We start from the raw sequence: 21,869 nt of genomic DNA on the forward strand, positions 1-21,869 counted from the left end.
ATAAATCACGTGCACGAAAATAGACTAGGCAAGTTAAGGTTTACATTTATTTCGCTGAATGAATGAATGAGTAAATCAAGAAATATTTCACACATAGATCGCGACTTTTGTGAAGACGGTTACATAATCCTAAATAAAGTTGTTACCCGAGAAAGGCACCATCTTATTATGTGTTCGATCCATAGAGATACATACTTACTAAAACTATATATGGTTCGATCTCATCTCGATCTCCTCATGGGATGTATCTAGACTGGCCACGCCCAATTAAGCCTTGGGCCTATATATTGACTTCATAAAACTTAAATCTTGAGTGTTCCACTCCCCTTCAATTTATGAATGCACAATGAGCAGGAAATCAACCACAGAGAAACTGTTAAGAATGTCAATATTATAAAACAATAACAACGACAAAACATCAATTCAATTGCGCATTTTGTGATCATTAAAAGCCTCCGCTATAGGGCCGACTTCTGGGTGGCTCGACCTCCAGTTTTGCGAAGATCATTTTAATCTACCTGTCATGTCATGATGTGCCATATTTGGTGATTTTATCTCAAAAATGCACAATTTATTTGTCTCAGATTTGACACTATGCCGCCCCAACTATTACCTGACCCGTCGCAAAAACCTGATGAAACATATACCTTTCCAATATCATCGAAATGTTTTCAGGAAATTTTCATAACGGTGGATAGCTACAAGTTTCTTCCAGTTACACCAACGTTATTTCATGCTATTGATGCAAAACCCAGACTTTTTGAGGAAATGGTACTTTTTTCTGGCTCATACTGTTTTGCAATCGGAAGAACCTGTATCATTGTATTATTAATGAAGTAAACAGGTATAATCATGACATTTACTTTGTTCCATTTCCATTTATTTCCATGTTTTATTCAGCTGTGCTATTGATGTAGTGATTGATTAATTGATTCCTGGTTATTAAACTGAATAATACATTTGTTTTTACTTTTATTAATTGACTAAATACTTGATCTTTCTTTATAGAGTTTAGACCATCCTTGGTGATTTTAATTTTTCTGACAGCTTGAATCTGAAGAACTCACCAAAGAGTAATATTTCAAAACTCTTAAGTCTTTAATTGTTCACTCAAGGATAAAATGCTATACACTATAATGTCAGATTTTACTGAGAAGAAAGCCAAGAATTGTCTTTTAAAGGGATCGTTTAACAATGTTAAATCTGAGATACACAGCCCTACATGTGCGCAGTGTCTGTGATATGGTGTAATATTGAAGCCCTAAAAAAATTGCCCTTCAAAATGATCAAGAAGTGCCTCAAAAAAGGAAAAATCTTTGAGTGACCGGTTTTACCATACTCGTTTTCCCCAATAGACTCTAGTGTTATGAAAACCGTCAGGCGAACGGTTTTCAAAATTTGTAATTCCAATCATAAATATCTTGATAATCAGACAGGCGATCGGCTTGTAAAAGTCACGGGGTTCCTGACTGACCTAAAGGTTTATAATTATCATTGCATCATAAGCTAAATCCTGAATTTTGTTTCAGAATCTGAGACAAAGTTACCGGATCCCTTTAATAATCATAGTATGAAGATTTATAAGCCTTTTCACCATTACATAACTCAACATTTACAGACACTGTCACACAAGCCAGCCCAAATTAAGGTACCAGTTCTCATCAAGTTTGGATTTTTCACAATTTCATAAAAGTGGCTTTGCTCACCCAAGTGTATATATTTTGAATTGTGTTTGAGTCATTTTTCATTTTCCAACTTTTATGTAATGGGAAATAAATACATGTAAAACATTTTGAAACAAACACACACACACAACCAGCGCTCAAAATACACGGGGGCGGTGGGCGATTCGCCCCCGTGAGCTACAAAATCGCCCCCGTCAGATTGCTCACGGGGGCGATTGCAAAATTAAAAATCGCCCCCGTGGAATTATAAAATAAAGATTATCTTTTCTGTTATAACTTTAACACAATATTGAGTTTCAATTTTCAAACCTTAAACCAATGAAATGGAACTAAGATTAGCGTGCAAGATTTCTCGTTTTATGAGTAGGCCTATTATTACCGATTCAGCTCGCAGTGCAGTGCCGCCGTCAGCAGTGGTTATAGGCCTACTGCGCCCTTAGTAGCGGTGCGTGTGCACGCTGCCGCGCCATGTCTGCTGGAGCTGGAGGCGATCGGGCAAGGGCAGAAACATGGTCATGGCCTGGAGAAGTTTTTCGTTGTCAGCAAATAATGAACCTCGACCAGTAAATCAATATTAGGGACTTTTAGATTTGCACGATGAGAACGTGGACTGCAACGTGTGACCTCCTTTTAAGGCACTCCCAGTGCTTAAAAGGACGTCACATGATGTGATTGCCAGTGCCTTTAAAGGACGTAACACGTCCACGTCCACGCAAATCTAAAAGTCCCTTTTGAGGAGAAGAGGAAGACCAAAATGTCGTGGAATCAGGGGCGGCGATTTCTGTTAATGACCGGGGGGGACGAAATGCGATTTTTTTTTTACGAGGATGTTATGCGAAGGAGCGTAGCGACCGAGCGAGATTTTTTTTGCAATTTTATTAGTCTAAACGCTGCACTCTTGGGCCTTCCAGAGCCTAAAAGTGTGTTGCAGTCATTATTCAGTATATGCTATACAATTTGTTTTGCACTTTTTCAAATTTCCAGGGGGGGACGATCCCCCCTAAAAAAATTGAGGGGGGGGGGACGTGTCCCCCCCCCCCCCGTCCCCCCCCCCCGGGGATCGCCGCACCTGCGTGGAATGATTATGATAACATGGGCAGATCTACGGCGGGGGTGGGGGGGGGGGTGGGAGGAGAGGGTTAAAGGGGGGTAGGGGGTTTAACCCCCTCCTCCCACCCCCCGGCCCCCTTGGGCTGCCAAGTGAAAATGTGATCTTAAAGCGGGGGGAGGGGGATTCTGGAGAGGAGGACTACTAATCTATTTTATTTTATTCAGGGGGCGGGGGAAGTGAAGCGCCGTTTTAGCATGACTTTCTTTTTAACTCTTACTTTCACCTATCTCAGATAACCCTAAGTTTTTGGTTGCTGCTTTATATGTAGTTGATAATGCAAGATTAAAATAAAGAGAGAAAGAGAGAGAGAACCACCATCATTTTGCAATGGTTCAGGGTTCGTGTAATGTACATTTGAAACCATTTCTTAGCGTCTCAACCCTAAAAAAATAGCAAAACTATTTTTGAGGAAAAGCATTATACTGAATTAAATAAAGAATAATAGCTTTATATTGGATCATACTAATACTAATACGGGCTAAAGACAATGTGGTATTTGTATAGAGATATTCCAAAATGACATTCTGATAATCAACATTTGTTCTGGTATCATATGTATATACGCATAATACAACTGATCTTTATGATTTCTTAACGTGACATAGCTTCTTCTCCCTCTGCAAACAAAACAGAAAACAAGGTTATTTAATAAAAGGACCATGCGACAAATAATCATTGTGATTCAAATTGATGCAAGGATTTTTTTTGAATATGCAATACTTTTTACCAGAATCTTCTTTGTAAAAACGACTTTTACAAATCTCAGCCATGCAATTCTGCCACTGTGCTGTAAGATCACTTTGAGATTAGGAGAAGTGTATTATGTAATGGGTATTTTAAATTGAATGGAACGTCTCAACTCAGTAAGCATGGCTGAGATTTGTAAAAGTTGTTTTTACAAAAATGATTCGGGTGAATAATAGTGCTTATTCAAACAAATATTCGCATCAATTTGAATCACAATCATTATTTGTCGCTTAATCCGTTTTAATGACCATGTTTTCTTTTTCGTTTGCAAGGGGAGAAGAAGATATGTTACGTTAAAGACATCATAAAGATCAGTGTTGTATGCGTATATATTATATACACAGGCCAGTAACAGCTATGTAGCTTGTAAATTTGTAAGAGGGAAAATGCTGATTGAAATGATAATGATGAAATAGCAAATAATTGAGGAGTATCATAGGTACCAATTAAATGGATATTTGTATAAAAAAGAGCCCCCGTCAGTAATAAAAGAGCCCCCGTGAGAAGGCACGGGGGCTCTTTTTTTCGGGGGAAGAGCCCCCGTGGACAAAAAATTAATTTTAGCCCTGCACACAACTACACCCATGAAAAAGGAAACTATGCAACCAACATACAATTAAAAGCAAAAAATTATTAAACATAAAGATATGAATAGATTTGATAAACAAAATCAATGTTCATGATATTTATTATTTCTCATAATACAAATTTTAGAGTAGTCTTCACCAAACCATTGCTCTTATATACTGGCATTTTGCTCCCTTCCAGTTTGTCTTTTCTCCTTGTGATCGTATGATCATTTAATCTCATTTTTAATTTTTCCACTTCGCTGTTCTCGAATATCAGTTTGGGCCATTATCCATTTAAACTATAATCCATTTAGTCAAAAGCTAGGTTTACACGCCAGTCTACACATTCTAAGTTTAGCTTGTGGTCACCATCTTTAATTTCTAGGTTATCATGTAGTCAATGATCATAAAAAGTTAAGTCTGATGAAGTTTCAGATGAGCAATCTTATAGAAAATTGCTAGCAACAAGGGGTCTGCATGTCCCATGCGAAATCACCTAACTTTGAGCTTTTACCTTTTTGTAGTTACGACTAACAGCCAGCACAGTTCGTATCTTAAAATTTTAGAAGTCATTAATTTGGTGCTACATGAATCCACAACTTTAGAAGGTTGTTATTCAAAACTTTTGACGTTTTGAATTGATGAATTAAAGTTTGAAACTACAACAGTGCCATGCAAACATAGCTTACACACATTTGGTCTTTAAAAAATTGCTGCTATGGGCAACAGGGTATGTCAAGGGCCCTTAATAATAGAATACATATTATGAAGTGCAGAAAAATGACAATGGAACCAAACTTAATAAAGAATATAAATTGGACAAACTGATAATCATATCACATGGATTATAGAGTAGATAAAAATAACCAGTTCAGGATTTCCAGTATTTCATGAAAACAAAGTTCCTTGATGACTTTTTGCCTGCATGCAGACAACGGGTTAACTATGGATGCACATCCAATTTTTGTTCTAGTCTACACCTACAGCTACATTGTACCATCTGTACTTCCTCATATAACTAAATAGTTAGGAAAACTACCCCTAGACAACTTCCATAGGGAGTCATCCAATGGGGTAACTGTCAAAAGTGTGGTTTTACATAGGTTAGCAGTTCGGGACAGCTAGTAGTCCGAGGAGGTGGCTTGGGGGGGGGGGGGGGGTGCTGATGGGCACATTATACAAACATTTAATCCCTTAAGTCCACACCTTCAATCAATTATACCTGTAAGGTAGGTTCTTTAATCATTTACCACTTCTCTATACAGTCATTACTCCAGGAAATGAGGAGTGTACAAGCGCAAAATCTTGTCAGTTACAATGCGTAAAAGAGTGTCTGAACTGTTGAGACTATGCAGACTTCACAGTATACTGCACCCCACAAGCTCTGTACTTAATTTAGCTGCTCCAGAGACTGGCAGAGTTAGGCTACGCTGAAGACGTTATAGAAATGCGTTTTAGTGTCCAATTGGAGCCTGTGCCTGCAGACTAGGATGAGTGGGATTGGCCACTTGGATTCTGCTCCCAGCTTGATGTAAATATGATAATAAGTCATAATCTGCCATGAAATGCGTTAAGGAGAGGAGGAGTACTTTTCAAATTCCTCTTCCATGCATACATGTCACTGTTTTCTCAAATCATAAGTTCCGTGAAAATTTGAATCACTGCGTTGTCATAAAGGCAACATAAACTTCTGGATAGATTGTAGGTAGGGTTCTGCTAGATACTGATGCAGTTCTTCTTGGGCTACCCACAGGTAGTCTTCCACCGTTGGCATATCTTTCTTGGTCTCAAATACTCCTGATACATGCTGGGCTTTGAAGAAGAACACCTGTATACCATGAAAGAAACAAAAAGTTAGTAATCTTTGCTGTAATCAATTATTTTTCTGTACCTTTCAAAATTAATAAGAGCTATCAATAATGGGTTTGAAATATCATCAATTTAAAAATGGATTACTGTTTGTAATTTGAATAACTGCAAAATGGAAGTTGCTTTTCTCAATTTTACTATAATAGAATTTTCAGAGCAGTTGTCCACCAATTACAATTCTAGAATGATTCACCTTGTACAGTTACACTTTCCCAGCATCTACCTTCAAACAATATCTCCAACCAACTAGTAAGTTATATTCATATGTATGGAAATTGATTCTCTTTGGTGTAAAATTATCTGAGGGATGATTATCTTTGGTGGGAAATGAGAAAGAGGAAAAGGAGGGGGGAGAGCTGATGTTGTTCTTGTGGAATCTGCCTACACATATTTGCAACATACAGGACCAGAATGATGTTGACTTTATATACATAACAACATTTAACACCAACCTAACAATATCAGTTCATGCCATTCATCTAATGGATTCTTCTCAAAATTACCAAAAACATACCAAAACCCTTGTGGCTCTCTGCAGGAGATACAGAAATCATTTCAGCACACCAAGTAACATCACCACAAGTGCTACCAAATTAACCCATCAATTAATAAAATTCTTTCATTCCAATATGTTTGATACAAGGACCACTCTGTCCCCGTAGGAAATGGGTTAAAGGGCTCAAAAGAGTTTCACCTTGACACCTGCTTTCCCAGTTTGCTCCTGGACCGCCTTGGGGTAGCGTTGCTTGTAGAAACCAACGGGTGCGTTACCCATGAAGTGAGCCCTCAGAGCCCCCGAATTGTCAGCATGGTCCCCAAGTACTCTCTCAGCTGCCTACATACATAAGGACAAATGTGAAAATCCAAGGTTTTTTGTCACCTAAAATATAGCTTACGTCAGATAATTTAGTGTTGGTGATTTTATTAGTACTATAATAGTCCTACTAGAGCATGAATCAAAGCAAATCTGAAGAAAATTGTACTTTCCCCTTACATTTACCGGTATGTGAAATGCACAAAACATCAAATGACTAGTAAAATAATACTTTATTATACAAATGATGCATGCGCATGAGTTCATTATACGATCTATCCGCATTCGAGTTGAGGCTGTGTGTATCTATTGCACAAAGCCGTTAGGCAGATACACTCAACATCAACGAGGGCGGATAGATCGTATAATGAACGAATGAAAACATGCATCATTTCCTTTATACAACAAAACTCCTAGATCCTTCTTATTTGATATAAATAAAATTCATTCAAGATTGTTTCGTGACAGTATATGGCTGACAAATAAATCTCAAGTTTAATAAAGCTTAATTTAGTGCGCACACATAGCTATAGATATAGCAAGCGCACTAATTACCTCTATACCCATTTAGGCATAGTGCTGCGCAAGAATAGGCTCATGCTCACGCAGTATCAAGCGCTCTGAAAACGAGTTCAATAGTACTGGAAAATATTGCACTCCTTTTCATGAAAACGAGTGCAATAGGCTCAGTAAATGAATCACACGTGACCGCGCATGACCAATCATTTGATTAGGATCTGGGAGTGAGTTGTATAATAATCTGTACAGCCCTTTGATTAGTCATATATTCATTGATAAGTTTTAAATATATTTTCAATCAGGTTTAGTAGCCAAGACAACTATTTAAAAAGGAAACCATCAGTTTTCCTAAAGCATTATCTCTTGTTATTACTGCACCATGACCCTATTTAGGCCTAGTTGCCCATGGGAAGCTGTCTATAGAATTTTCAAAAAAGAAAATAAAATAAGAATATCATATGAACTACCTACATTCTTCATTGTCTCTCCTTCTTCCCTGGCACCAAAAGGAAGTATCCAGGCACTTTCCTCTCCCATCCTGCATTTGACTATCAAAACTAGTTTATCAGAGAGCTGACGATCCAGGGAGCGTCTCTCATCCCTCTCATCAGCTCCTACAGTTGAAAAAGAAGAGATGATATTTCAAAATTTTGAAGATTTGGGGTTATTTTAATGAGTCTGCAGAAATGTTGATGATGTGATATAATTACAATCCCGGTGTGTATTATCATAAAAAGTTCTCAAATACCAAAGGGATACCGGTACATCATAGACACTTTAAAAACCATCTAAGATGATGTGATATCATTACAATCCCGGTGTGTAGTATCATAAAAAGTTCTCAAATACCAAAGGGATACCGGTACATCATAGACACTTTAAAAACCATCTACCGGTAAGCACTGAAAAAAGCAATATCGAATAGATGGATATGCACATATGACCGGGACCCTGTTTCATAAAACTTCTTATCAATAACACTGCCACATACCTAATTTATGACAAATCTGCTCATAGCCAATTTAAATGTAAGGATTTCAGTAGCTTATTACACATATTATATCTTGTTATTAATAAGATTTATGAAACAGTGCCCAGATTTCCTCCACTTAAAAATATAAGTATTTGTTGAGTCATTTTCTAAAAAAAATCAAATAGTATTGGTAAACTTTGTTTGTTTGCATTTTTCCATCATTGAATTTAAACGTACTGGTAAATCATTTTAGAGGGAATAATTTACATTTACCATTCAACTTTCAACTGAATTAAACATACCTGTAATTCGTGGGGCTAATTGGAAGCGAGCTAACTCTTCAGTGGCTATGTCTTCCAAGTCAAGAGCAGTCAAGATATCTCCACCGTCATCCTTTTCATCTTCTTCATCTTGATCTCCAGACTGCTTCTTAGCCATTCTCCTCCTGTCATGAAAATCAAGGATATGCACACAATAACTTGGCTCCACACTAATTTTCAAGGGTAGGGGGTCTGAGTTGAAATTTTAAGGGTTTGTATTCACGAGCCTCCTGTTTAAAATTTGAAGGGGGGGGGGTTCAAATTTAGACTTTGGAGGTCCGTTTGCACAGGGCAGAGGCCTCTGAGCAAGTTCATACAGGTAGTAGCTTGTTGAAACCGTAGACAACTGGATTTTACGATCTGTCAAACTGTACATTTGATTCATGAATTGCACATCAAGCAATAAGAAATAATTCCCACTGGCCTTCTGCAAATAAAAAATTGGAAATAGCATGCCATGCAATACTATATTTAACAGCATACTTTATACTGCATATCACAAAAATATATTTAGAGAATTTAATGTGAAGCATAGCTTCAAGCCTCTTGATGTATTGAGCTTAATAGTTTGTTCCTCCTGTTTCTTTGGGCTGTTCAGGACCAGAACCAAATAGAAGTCGCTTTAACCAACTGCTCCCACATGGAATAGTATCCTCATACTAATAGTAACGGCTTAAAGAATTTATGGCTTTTTATAGATTTTGATTTCTTCACACACTAAATGTGATCAAATGGACTATATGAAGGAGTCATACATGGAAACTCTTGCAAGATCATCTGTAATAAGACTCTTATTCTTAGTTCTACTCACTTGTCTGCTGCCACAGACAGCTCATGCTGGGATAGGGCACTCTTCTCCAACTCCACATTGTTGATCATGTCAATGTAGCGTTGCTCGATCTCATTCTCCTCTTGGCAGACTACCGGGAACCTCTCTAGGCACACTGCACTGGCCAACTGCCATGGTCTGCTTGACCCCGCGTTAGCTTGCTGGCCAAGACGACACATTGAATGAATGCTGCATGCACTTCTTTGGCTCCATGACCCTTGTGCACCTGCAACAAGAACAAATGAGAGAAAAAAATTGAACAATAAAAGTCAATATCAATTCTCTGAATCATATTCATCATAACCACATACCTGCCAACATTTGAAAATGAGAATTAAGAATTTTTAGCGCGGTATGTCTTCGAAAATAAGAAATCTGTACACTTAACAGGCGTTCGCACATGCAGCGGCAGTGTAACTGGCAATACGCGGTAAATCTGTGCAAAAAAAAGCGAATTTAATCATGCAGCCCTTCAACGCACGCAATACATGTGAACTCTAACATCGCGTAAAGGATAAAACAAGCTTAATTTGGCTTAAGCAACACAAAAAAAAAAAAAAAAAAAAAAAAAAAAAAAAAAAAAAAAAAAAAAAAAAAAAAAAAAAATCGAAATTTTGAAGAAAAAAACAGAATATTCCGGATTTTGGGGTCCTAAAAATCCAGAAAATGGAATATTCCCGATTATTCGGAAGGGTTGGCAGGTACGCTGAATTCAATTCGGTGTAGCGATTGTCCAACACAGCTCAGTTACGGCAACATTTGACATGCATCGATCAAACTATACACAGTACATGTACGGTACGCCTCGCCATCGCTGCCCCACTCCACTGGCACCGACTCACCTCCGGTACCGCACTGCAGCGTGCGTTCACTCTGTATACCATAGTCCCGACACACTTCTTCCAAATACTGGATTAGACAATTGAAAAGTTAGTACGGTACGGTAAACTCCATGAATCCATCAAGCAAGCGTATTCCTTGGGATTGGAAGACATTATAAGTAAAACTGACAAACTTTTGCAAGTTTAGTAACCATTCACGATCACACGTCGAAGCTAACCCGTTCGCTCAAAATTTATCGCACGTGAAGCGTGCATGTTCTTGTACATTGCTTGTATGGGTGCGTTTGTGTTTCCAGGCAAACGTGGACGTTCATTATAATACACACCTTCAAACCGTGGACACTCGCCAAATGCGGACGTCCTCGGTGAAAAAAAACTGAAGCAAAGGGATTAGATAGTGTTTGGTGTGTCCGAATTAAATTATCGCATCGATCCAAGGAAGTCCGCGGTATCCTGTGCTAAATCATACATAAAGTGTGTAAAGGATCTGCCGTGTGTCATATTTCACCGCCTGACACGATAGAGGAGACCCTAAAGCCCTCTAGTGGTTCTTCGAGGCCAGTCCGCGGTCGGGCATCTTTCGCGCGCCCCAGGTTTTTCGCGGCAATTTCGGTAGCTAGTACAGTGGCCGTGCAGTATGCGCGTGGACGTGGCCACGTCCGGTCCACGCGCATATTTTGCAGATCACGATAGGAAAAGCTAGCTGCACTGAACAACTGACAACAACAGAGAGAGGTGAGTAAGTATTTTATGCATGTACTTGTTTTAATTACATTAACTTGGACGAGATCACAACCCAGGGTTGACGGCAGGCCATAGGCTTATTTACTAAAAACAAATAATTAGACTAGTCTATAGACCTCTATAACGGCCCAACGGCAACGTGGTACTCCTACGTAGCATCCATGCATTTTAAACCAGGACCGATTAGGCCTATGCATGACTAGATCTAGATCATGAGTATGGACAAAGAAAATGACGTCCCATTTGCATGGAGTATTCATTTTTTCCGGAATTGAAGAGGCTCTTTTCATCCTAAATGTATGCGACAGCTCCCGTATTGTATACTGTTGCATGGAATTGGAAGATCTGTTGTGGTTGTTTGTTTTTGATCATGAGAGTTACATTCTTTTGCACATGGTTGTGATGGAAAACGGGTTTTTATGTAGTGCAGTAGACATTACTGGACAACGGGGTTACAACTTGTTCTAGGGTGAGTTCTTTAATTATGGTGTAGCATGATGGTCATGACGATCAGTAGGCCTAACTTTCAACGGAGCTAGATCTAAATCTAGGTCTAGATCTAGGCTAATTCCGAAACAAGTTTAATTTAACTTCCAAAAAGGGCCTAGACTAGTCTCTAGATCTACTCCCTAGCTCTAGAGTTTAGACTAGATCTAGAACTAGACTAGTCTAGAGATAGTAGAGTCTAGACATCTATGATCTAGATCTAGATGTAGGTAATAAATATAATCAGCGTTTGTGTTTACAGGCAAACGTAGACGTTCATTAGATATAGATTCTAGATCTAGATCTAGTCTAGATCTAGAACTAGATCTACACACCTTCAAACCGTGGAATGCACCTCCCAAATGCGGACGTCCTCGTTGAAAAAAAAGGCGTAGGCCTAGACCTAGATTCTAGTAGAATATACTGCTTGGCGGCGCTATTAAATTATCGCAGCGATCGAGGAGGTCCGTGATATTCTGTGCTAAATCAAACTCAAAGTGTGAGGCTTAATCCAACTTAATAATTAGACCCTAGCAATTATATAAAAGTCATATTGCACGCTAAGAAATCGATATCTAGCGCAGCGTACGCGTATCTAGCTAGATATAGATCTAAAGCGGGGAGCGGAGTATTATTAGAAAACAATTTTTTGTTAACTTTTGCCTTGGAGTTAGGCCTAGCTGTTTTGACTTATGGATTCTATAATGAAGCCATGAATTTCAGCTGTCTGATGTATGGATTTTATTTTTACTCGAGTCAAGGCAAGTGGAATCCCGTGGACTTTTTGGTAAGCCTGCAAGGCCGCAGGGTCTTATCTTTCCATTTTCTAGAACCAACATGAACATAATATACTCTAGATATAACTCTCGTAGACTCTAAACTTTTGTTTGTTTTGATTTTCATGTGTCGGTATTTTATAAAACAAATAACGCACTTGACCCTGTTGTGCGTAATGTAAATGCAGTGTACGCTCGGTTTTTCCAGATGGTGCGCCCTGTGAACTCGCCGCAAGCAGCTCGTTGCACAGAGGCGGCACCAATCTAAAGAAACCTCGCGTGTACTGTAAGGCTGTGAATAACCGTGTAATGAGGTACTCGAGTACACTTCCAGGCTTACAGTCAAATAGTCGGACGCCGTGTTTTCTTTTATAATAAAAATTATTTAAAAAAAAAAATTACCACCATACTATGGTAGAAGACTAGAAGTATACCGAAAACTCAACTTATTTTACCTTGAGTTCCAGTTGAAGGCGCTGATTCAATAATAATAATTGTAAACAATGCTGTTTTTAAAACCAAAGATGACTTGACCTCCGAGTCCAAACAGAAATCCGGACATTTGGTCCCAGTTTCTGAGTGGTGAGTTGACAGTGATTGAGCTGGAAACATTTTTACCCACGATACCATGCTAGCGCTAGCTCCCGGGCACGGGTAAGCGTCGGCCTGGACAGTGCAAATGTCATGTCGTATTCAGATATATTGTGTAAAAATGTCTCTCGATCATTTAAGAATGTCAAATTCAGTTCTCAACACGAGAGGTACATGTAAATGTAACTTGACTTATGCTCAGTCAGAAATGTCAACCCCTTATAACACGTTTAATAGGTAACACGTCTATGGAGAGCATAATTGTTGTGTGAACCCTTCAGTAGCACCCTTTATTTTTCCTCGGCCATGACATTTTTAATTTCACCTTCAAATTTTTTTTGGAAAAATTTGCCAAGTTCAAATTCAGAATAGAACTTGTTGTTGGTTTAAAATGGTTTACCCTGACCTTCACATTTGAGGATCTCAATATTTTGAGCACCAGAGCTCTAGCTCTCCTTAACAACATTTCAGGACCTCGATTTACATACTGAGCTCTTTAGTACTACTTGAAATACAGATGTGCAAAGATAGAGCTCCTTGTTCAGCACCTTAGTAAACTAAGGAGAGAGATCAACAGAGCTCCTGATTTTTTTAGAAATGAAGGCCTGTAAAAAAAATCACTGTTCGATTTCCCCTGTGTTACCAAATGCTCACTAAATTTTCAACAATTTATTATATCTTGTCTATTTCAGGATTTGATAGCACTCTGACAGGGAATAATTAGCCTTTTGACCCCCCCCCCCCCCCCTGACTGGGAAAGTTTGCCAGAGATCGGGAAATTTGCCCCTTAGAGCGGACAGGCCTGGTACACCCCTGAGCATGTTTATAGGATACTGAATGGTAAATAGGCCTAATGGGTAGGCACAGCAAAGAGAACAGAAGAGCATACCTAAAGAGAAGAAAGGTAAAAATCAGAGAAGTGAAATTAGCTCAGGAAGATAATCACACAAGTCACATTCAAGTTGATAGCCCGGCAACAAGAAGCCATATTGTTACTGAAGATAACAGCCATTCTAACAGTCACAGCCATACCCTCTCATCATCATCGTCGTCTCTATTTCCTACATGGACATCAGCATCACTTCCATCAACTCGTGGACAGATTTGTGTGAATACTGCAAAATCAATTTGCACCAGTAAAGCCTCTTCAACAACAGCTGCAATTTTGCGAGGTGAAATCCCTAAAAAAGTATCAAATGACATTTTGATGACAAAGTGGAATGAACACAGATTGCTGTATAAACAATTGACTCTTGTCAAGAGAAGATTAAACGTGATAGAATATGGAAAAAGAGGTCAGATGCTTAATCAGATGGGAGTCGATATGAAAAGATGAACAACAATAATTTAAGGTGTGTATTTTGGAATTTACTGACCATTCACATTTAGTGGACAAATTCTCAAATGCTATAAATATTGCTTAAAAATGTGTCGCCTGTCAGCTGATCATCCATACTGTATTAGCACGAAGACTGAGGAATATGACACTTAACAAATAAGTGATCATTTATTAATATCTTGTTGTCATCTTCCACATTTTTTCTACTTTTTGAGTGGGGATAATATCATGCGGTACAAACATTTCCTGGTCTTCACTAGTGGTATCTAAAATGTGATAAGACTGGCAAGATACTGAAGTACACTGAGCTTTGTTAAGCCAGGATTATACTCAGGCGTTTTTTACGCCAGTGGGAGACGCCGCTGAGGCTTTCACGAAGGCTTTGGTGACTTCAGCGTCTCCGAAAAAAATGCCAGCGACACAGACGCTGCGGAAAGCGAGAAAATTCAAAATGTTGAACTTTTTCTTTCTCCACCGCGACAGACAGAGTGTTTGAGGTCACATGATCTTGTGCACATTTCATAAAAGAGTTTGGTGAAAATCCCCAAAGCCAGCGAATTTGAGTTGCTTTGTGTTTTGAGTGGGGCTAAACATAGGCAGTGGAATGAAAATATGTGTTTATTTCATTTTAAGGCAGCTCCATAAGCTATGGTTAGTTGCACATATATCCTTACAAGTGGCAAAGAAGAAAATCTGCCAATTAAAGCCCCATGGTAATACTAATTAGTAATATTATCAGGTTTTATCAAGTCAATGAACAAGTATAATTTCTATTAATATTTAAGCTGCATGTTTTGACGTTCCTACAAATGTATCTGAGGCTGCTTTTAAGCCGATCTTGAAATTGCAACTAAATGAGTGCGAAGACTGAGGAGAGACGCTTACAAATGCTTTAGTGATCATGTGTAATACATGTAGATAGAACATAGCTAGTATCTTGTTGTCATCTTCTATCTTAAAATTTCAGTTGCCTTTTGAGTGTGGCTACTATCAGGTCATGCGGAATGAACTTTCCCTGACCTTCAGAGCTGATCTTGAAGGGGCATATTAGAAATGAGTGCGAAGATTGTGGCAAGCTAGAGACCAAGCGCAACTTTATAGATCATGTATCAGAATAGAAAGTAATCATAAAATAGTGAGTGTCTTGTTGTCATCTTCGATCTTTGAATTTGAGTTGCTTTGTATTTTGAGTGGGGCTAAACATAGGCAGTGGAATGAAAATATGTGTTTATTACATTTTAAGGTGGCTCCATCAGCTATGGTTACTTTTGCACAGAATTCCTAACACGTGGCAGTGGATGTGTGTTGATAAGAAAAGAAAATCTGCCAATTAAAGCTCATGATAATATTTACTAATTTGTCAAATAATCATTAGGTTTTATCAAATCACTGAAAAAGTATGTGTACCATACTCCATTTTTTTAAACTAATTTTTAAGCTGCATATATATGTTTTGACGTTCCTACAAATGCATCAAAGCTGATTTTGAAATTGCAATTAAATAAGTGCGAAAACTGGAGTGAGACGCTTACAAATGCTTTATTGATCACATACAAGTAATAGATAGAATATAATTATGTGATATTAAGTATCTTGTTGTCATCTTCTATCTTAAAATTTCAGTTGCCTTTTGAGTGTGGCTACTATCAGGTCATGCGGAATGAACTTTCCCTGACCTTCAGAGCTGATCTTGAAGGGGCATATTAGAAATGAGTGCGAAGATTGTGGCAAGCTAGAGACCAAGCGCAACTTTATAGATCATGTATCAGAATAGAAAGTAATCATAAAATAGTGAGTGTCTTGTTGTCATCTTCGATCGTTGAATTTGAGTTGCTTTGTATTTTGAGTGGGGCTAAACATAGGCAGTGGAATGAAAATATGTGTTTATTTCATTTTAAGGCAGCTCCATAAGCTATGGTTAGTTGCACATAATATATCCTTACAAGTGGCAAAGAAGAAAATCTGCCAATTAAAGCCCCATGGTAATACTAATTAGTAATATTATCAGGTTTTATCAAGTCAATGAAAAAGTATAATTTATATTAATATTTATAAGCTGCATGTTTTGACGTTCCTACAAATGTATCTGAGGCTGCTTTTAAGCCGATCTTGAAATTGCAACTAAATGAGTGCGAAGACTGAGGAGAGACGCTTACAAATGCTTTAGTGATCATGTGTAATACATGTAGATAGAACATAGCTAGTATCTTGTTGTCATCTTCTATCTTAAAATTTCAGTTGCCTTTTGAGTGTGGCTACTATCAGGTCATGCGGAATGAACTTTCCCTGACCTTCAGAGCTGATCTTGAAGGGGCATATTAGAAATGAGTGCGAAGATTGTGGCAAGCTAGAGACCAAGCGCAACTTTATAGATCATGTATCAGAATAGAAAGTAATCATAAAATAGTGAGTGTCTTGTTGTCATCTTCGATCGTTGAATTTGAGTTGCTTTGTATTTTGAGTGGGGCTAAACATAGGCAGTGGAATGAAAATATGTGTTTATTTCATTTTAAGGCAGCTCCATAAGCTATGGTTAGTTGCACATAATATATCCTTACAAGTGGCAAAGAAGAAAATCTGCCAATTAAAGCCCCATGGTAATACTAATTAGTAATATTATCAGGTTTTATCAAGTCAATGAAAAAGTATAATTTATATTAATATTTATAAGCTGCATGTTTTGACGTTCCTACAAATGTATCTGAGGCTGCTTTTAAGCCGATCTTGAAATTGCAACTAAATGAGTGCGAAGACTGAGGAGAGACGCTTACAAATGCTTTAGTGATCATGTGTAATACATGTAGATAGAACATAATTATGTGTTCTAGTATCTTGTTGTCATCTTCTATCTTAAAATTTCAGTTGCCTTTTGAGTGTGGCTACTATCAGGTCATGCGGAATGAACTTTCCCTGACCTTCAGAGCTGATCTTGAAGGGGCATATTAGAAATGAGTGCGAAGATTGTGGCAAGCTAGAGACCAAGCGCAACTTTATAGATCATGTATCAGAATAGAAAGTAATCATAAAATAGTGAGTGTCTTGTTGTCATCTTCGATCTTTGAATTTGAGTTGCTTTGTATTTTGAGTGGGGCTAAACATAGGCAGTGGAATGAAAATATGTGTTTATTTCATTTTAAGGCAGCTCCATAAGCTATGGTTACTTTTGCACAGAATTCCTAACACGTGGCAGTGGATGTGTGTATTGATAAGAAAAGAAAATCTGCCAATTAAAGCTCATGATAATATTTACTTATTTGTCAAATAATCATTAGGTTTTATCAAATCACTGAAAAAGTATGTGTACCATACTCCATTTTTTTAAAACTAATTTTTAAGCTGCATATATATGTTTTGACGTTCCTACAAATGCATCAAAGCTGATTTTGAAATTGCAATTAAATAAGTGCGAAAACTGGAGTGAGACGCTTACAAATGCTTTATTGATCACATACAAGTAATAGATAGAATATAATTATGTGATATTAAGTATCTTGTTGTCATCTTTTATCTTAAAATTTCAGTTGCCTTTTGAGTGTGGCTACTATCAGGTCATGCGGAATGAACTTGCCCTGACCTTCAGAGCTGATCTTGAAGGGGCATATTAGAAATGAGTGCGAAGATTGTGGCAAGCTAGAGACCAAGCGCAACTTTATAGATCATGTATCAGAATAGAAAGTAATCATAAAATAGTGAGTGTCTTGTTGTCATCTTCGATCTTTGAATTTGAGTTGCTTTGTATTTTGAGTGGGGCTAAACATAGGCAGTGGAATGAAAATATGTGTTTATTACATTTTAAGGTGGCTCCATCAGCTATGGTTACTTTTGCACCGAATTCCTAACACGTGGCAGTGGATGTGTGTTGATAAGAAAAGAAAATCTGCCAATTAAAGCTCATGATAATATTTACTAATTTGTCAAATAATCATTAGGTTTTATCAAATCACTGAAAAAGTATGTGTACCATACTCCATTTTTTTAAAACTAATTTTTAAGCTGCATATATATGTTTTGACGTTCCTACAAATGCATCAAAGCTGATTTTGAAATTGCAATTAAATAAGTGCGAAAACTGGAGTGAGACGCTTACAAATGCTTTATTGATCACATACAAGTAATAGATAGAATATAATTATGTGATATTAAGTATCTTGTTGTCATCTTTTATCTTAAAATTTCAGTTGCCTTTTGAGTGTGGCTACTATCAGGTCATGCGGAATGAACTTTCCCTGACCTTCAGAGCTGATCTTGAAGGGGCATATTAGAAATGAGTGCGAAGATTGTGGCAAGCTAGAGACCAAGCGCAACTTTATAGATCATGTATCAGAATAGAAAGTAATCATAAAATAGTGAGTGTCTTGTTGTCATCTTCGATCTTTGAATTTGAGTTGCTTTGTATTTTGAGTGGGGCTAAACATAGGCAGTGGAATGAAAATATGTGTTTATTTCATTTTAAGGCAGCTCCATAAGCTATGGTTACTTTTGCACCGAATTCCTAACACGTGGCAGTGGATGTGTGTTGATAAGAAAGAAAATCTGCCAATTAAAGCTCATGATAATATTTACTAATTTGTCAAATAATCATTAGGTTTTATCAAATCACTGAAAAAGTATGTGTATACTCCATTTTTTTAAAACTAATTTTTAAGCTGCATATATATGTTTTGACGTTCCTACAAATGCATCAAAGCTGATTTTGAAATTGCAATTAAATAAGTGCGAAAACTGGAGTGAGACGCTTACAAATGCTTTATTGATCACATACAAGTAATAGATAGAATATAATTATGTGATATTAAGTATCTTGTTGTCATCTTCTATCTTAAAATTTCAGTTGCCTTTTGAGTGTGGCTACTATCAGGTCATGCGGAATGAACTTTCCCTGACCTTCAGAGCTGATCTTGAAGGGGCATATTAGAAATGAGTGCGAAGATTGTGGCAAGCTAGAGACCAAGCGCAACTTTATAGATCATGTATCAGAATAGAAAGTAATCATAAAATAGTGAGTGTCTTGTTGTCATCTTCGATCTTTGAATTTGAGTTGCTTTGTATTTTGAGTGGGGCTAAACATAGGCAGTGGAATGAAAATATGTGTTTATTACATTTTAAGGTGGCTCCATCAGCTATGGTTACTTTTGCACCGAATTCCTAACACGTGGCAGTGGATGTGTGTTGATAAGAAAAGAAAATCTGCCAATTAAAGCTCATGATAATATTTACTAATTTGTCAAATAATCATTAGGTTTTATCAAATCACTGAAAAAGTATGTGTACCATACTCCATTTTTTTAAAACTAATTTTTAAGCTGCATATATATGTTTTGACGTTCCTACAAATGCATCAAAGCTGATTTTGAAATTGCAATTAAATAAGTGCGAAAACTGGAGTGAGACGCTTACAAATGCTTTATTGATCACATACAAGTAATAGATAGAATATAATTATGTGATATTAAGTATCTTGTTGTCATCTTCTATCTTAAAATTTCAGTTGCCTTTTGAGTGTGGCTACTATCAGGTCATGCGGAATGAACTTTCCCTGACCTTCAGAGCTGATCTTGAAGGGGCATATTAGAAATGAGTGCGAAGATTGTGGCAAGCTAGAGACCAAGCGCAACTTTATAGATCATGTATCAGAATAGAAAGTAATCATAAAATAGTGAGTGTCTTGTTGTCATCTTCGATCGTTGAATTTGAGTTGCTTTGTATTTTGAGTGGGGCTAAACATAGGCAGTGGAATGAAAATATGTGTTTATTTCATTTTAAGGCAGCTCCATAAGCTATGGTTAGTTGCACATAATATATCCTTACAAGTGGCAAAGAAGAAAATCTGCCAATTAAAGCCCCATGGTAATACTAATTAGTAATATTATCAGGTTTTATCAAGTCAATGAAAAAGTATAATTTATATTAATATTTATAAGCTGCATGTTTTGACGTTCCTACAAATGTATCTGAGGCTGCTTTTAAGCCGATCTTGAAATTGCAACTAAATGAGTGCGAAGACTGAGGAGAGACGCTTACAAATGCTTTAGTGATCATGTGTAATACATGTAGATAGAACATAGCTAGTATCTTGTTGTCATCTTCTATCTTAAAATTTCAGTTGCCTTTTGAGTGTGGCTACTATCAGGTCATGCGGAATGAACTTTCCCTGACCTTCAGAGCTGATCTTGAAGGGGCATATTAGAAATGAGTGCGAAGATTGTGGCAAGCTAGAGACCAAGCGCAACTTTATAGATCATGTATCAGAATAGAAAGTAATCATAAAATAGTGAGTGTCTTGTTGTCATCTTCGATCGTTGAATTTGAGTTGCTTTGTATTTTGAGTGGGGCTAAACATAGGCAGTGGAATGAAAATATGTGTTTATTTCATTTTAAGGCAGCTCCATAAGCTATGGTTAGTTGCACATAATATATCCTTACAAGTGGCAAAGAAGAAAATCTGCCAATTAAAGCCCCATGGTAATACTAATTAGTAATATTATCAGGTTTTATCAAGTCAATGAAAAAGTAAAATTTATATTAATATTTATAAGCTGCATGTTTTGACGTTCCTACAAATGTATCTGAGGCTGCTTTTAAGCCGATCTTGAAATTGCAACTAAATGAGTGCGAAGACTGAGGAGAGACGCTTACAAATGCTTTAGTGATCATGTGTAATACATGTAGATAGAACATAATTATGTGTTCTAGTATCTTGTTGTCATCTTCTATCTTAAAATTTCAGTTGCCTTTTGAGTGTGGCTACTATCAGGTCATGCGGAATGAACTTTCCCTGACCTTCAGAGCTGATCTTGAAGGGGCATATTAGAAATGAGTGCGAAGATTGTGGCAAGCTAGAGACCAAGCGCAACTTTATAGATCATGTATCAGAATAGAAAGTAATCATAAAATAGTGAGTGTCTTGTTGTCATCTTCGATCTTTGAATTTGAGTTGCTTTGTATTTTGAGTGGGGCTAAACATAGGCAGTGGAATGAAAATATGTGTTTATTTCATTTTAAGGCAGCTCCATAAGCTATGGTTACTTTTGCACAGAATTCCTAACACGTGGCAGTGGATGTGTGTATTGATAAGAAAAGAAAATCTGCCAATTAAAGCTCATGATAATATTTACTTATTTGTCAAATAATCATTAGGTTTTATCAAATCACTGAAAAAGTATGTGTACCATACTCCATTTTTTTAAAACTAATTTTTAAGCTGCATATATATGTTTTGACGTTCCTACAAATGCATCAAAGCTGATTTTGAAATTGCAATTAAATAAGTGCGAAAACTGGAGTGAGACGCTTACAAATGCTTTATTGATCACATACAAGTAATAGATAGAATATAATTATGTGATATTAAGTATCTTGTTGTCATCTTTTATCTTAAAATTTCAGTTGCCTTTTGAGTGTGGCTACTATCAGGTCATGCGGAATGAACTTTCCCTGACCTTCAGAGCTGATCTTGAAGGGGCATATTAGAAATGAGTGCGAAGATTGTGGCAAGCTAGAGACCAAGCGCAACTTTATAGATCATGTATCAGAATAGAAAGTAATCATAAAATAGTGAGTGTCTTGTTGTCATCTTCGATCTTTGAATTTGAGTTGCTTTGTATTTTGAGTGGGGCTAAACATAGGCAGTGGAATGAAAATATGTGTTTATTACA

General features: G+C 37.3%; 1 protein-coding gene across 1 annotated transcript; it reads right to left on the reverse strand.

Annotated features, from left to right (window-relative positions):
- Positions 1 to 4,195: 4,195 nt before the first annotated feature.
- Positions 4,196 to 9,682, reverse strand: LOC115918791 (39S ribosomal protein L46, mitochondrial-like). Its single transcript, XM_030990664.1, has 5 exons — positions 9,419 to 9,682; positions 8,590 to 8,732; positions 7,786 to 7,928; positions 6,676 to 6,816; positions 4,196 to 5,940 (listed from the first exon to the last, which is right to left on the reverse strand). Exons 1-5 carry the CDS (start codon positions 9,613 to 9,615, stop codon positions 5,782 to 5,784), a joined length of 783 nt encoding a protein of 260 aa, XP_030846524.1. The 5' UTR covers positions 9,616 to 9,682; the 3' UTR covers positions 4,196 to 5,781.
- Between the last annotated feature and the right edge of the window lie 12,187 nt (positions 9,683 to 21,869).

This window comes from Strongylocentrotus purpuratus, unplaced genomic scaffold, assembly GCF_000002235.5.
Source record: "Strongylocentrotus purpuratus isolate Spur 01 unplaced genomic scaffold, Spur_5.0 spur5_scaffold_19, whole genome shotgun sequence".
NCBI lineage: Eukaryota > Metazoa > Echinodermata > Echinoidea > Camarodonta > Strongylocentrotidae > Strongylocentrotus > Strongylocentrotus purpuratus.

Excerpts from the sequence above, each read along its gene's own strand:
- LOC115918791 (XM_030990664.1), bottom strand. The coding sequence starts at position 9,615 with ATGTGTCGTCTTGGCCAGCAAGCTAACGCGGGGTCAAGCAGACCATGG. Across the intron at positions 8,733-9,418 it reads CTGTCTGTGGCAGCAGACAA|GAGGAGAATGGCTAAGAAGC; the intron begins GTGAGTAGAACT and ends TTTTCATGACAG. Across the intron at positions 6,817-7,785 it reads AAGGAGAGACAATGAAGAAT|GCAGCTGAGAGAGTACTTGG; the intron begins GTAGGTAGTTCA and ends TTATGTATGTAG.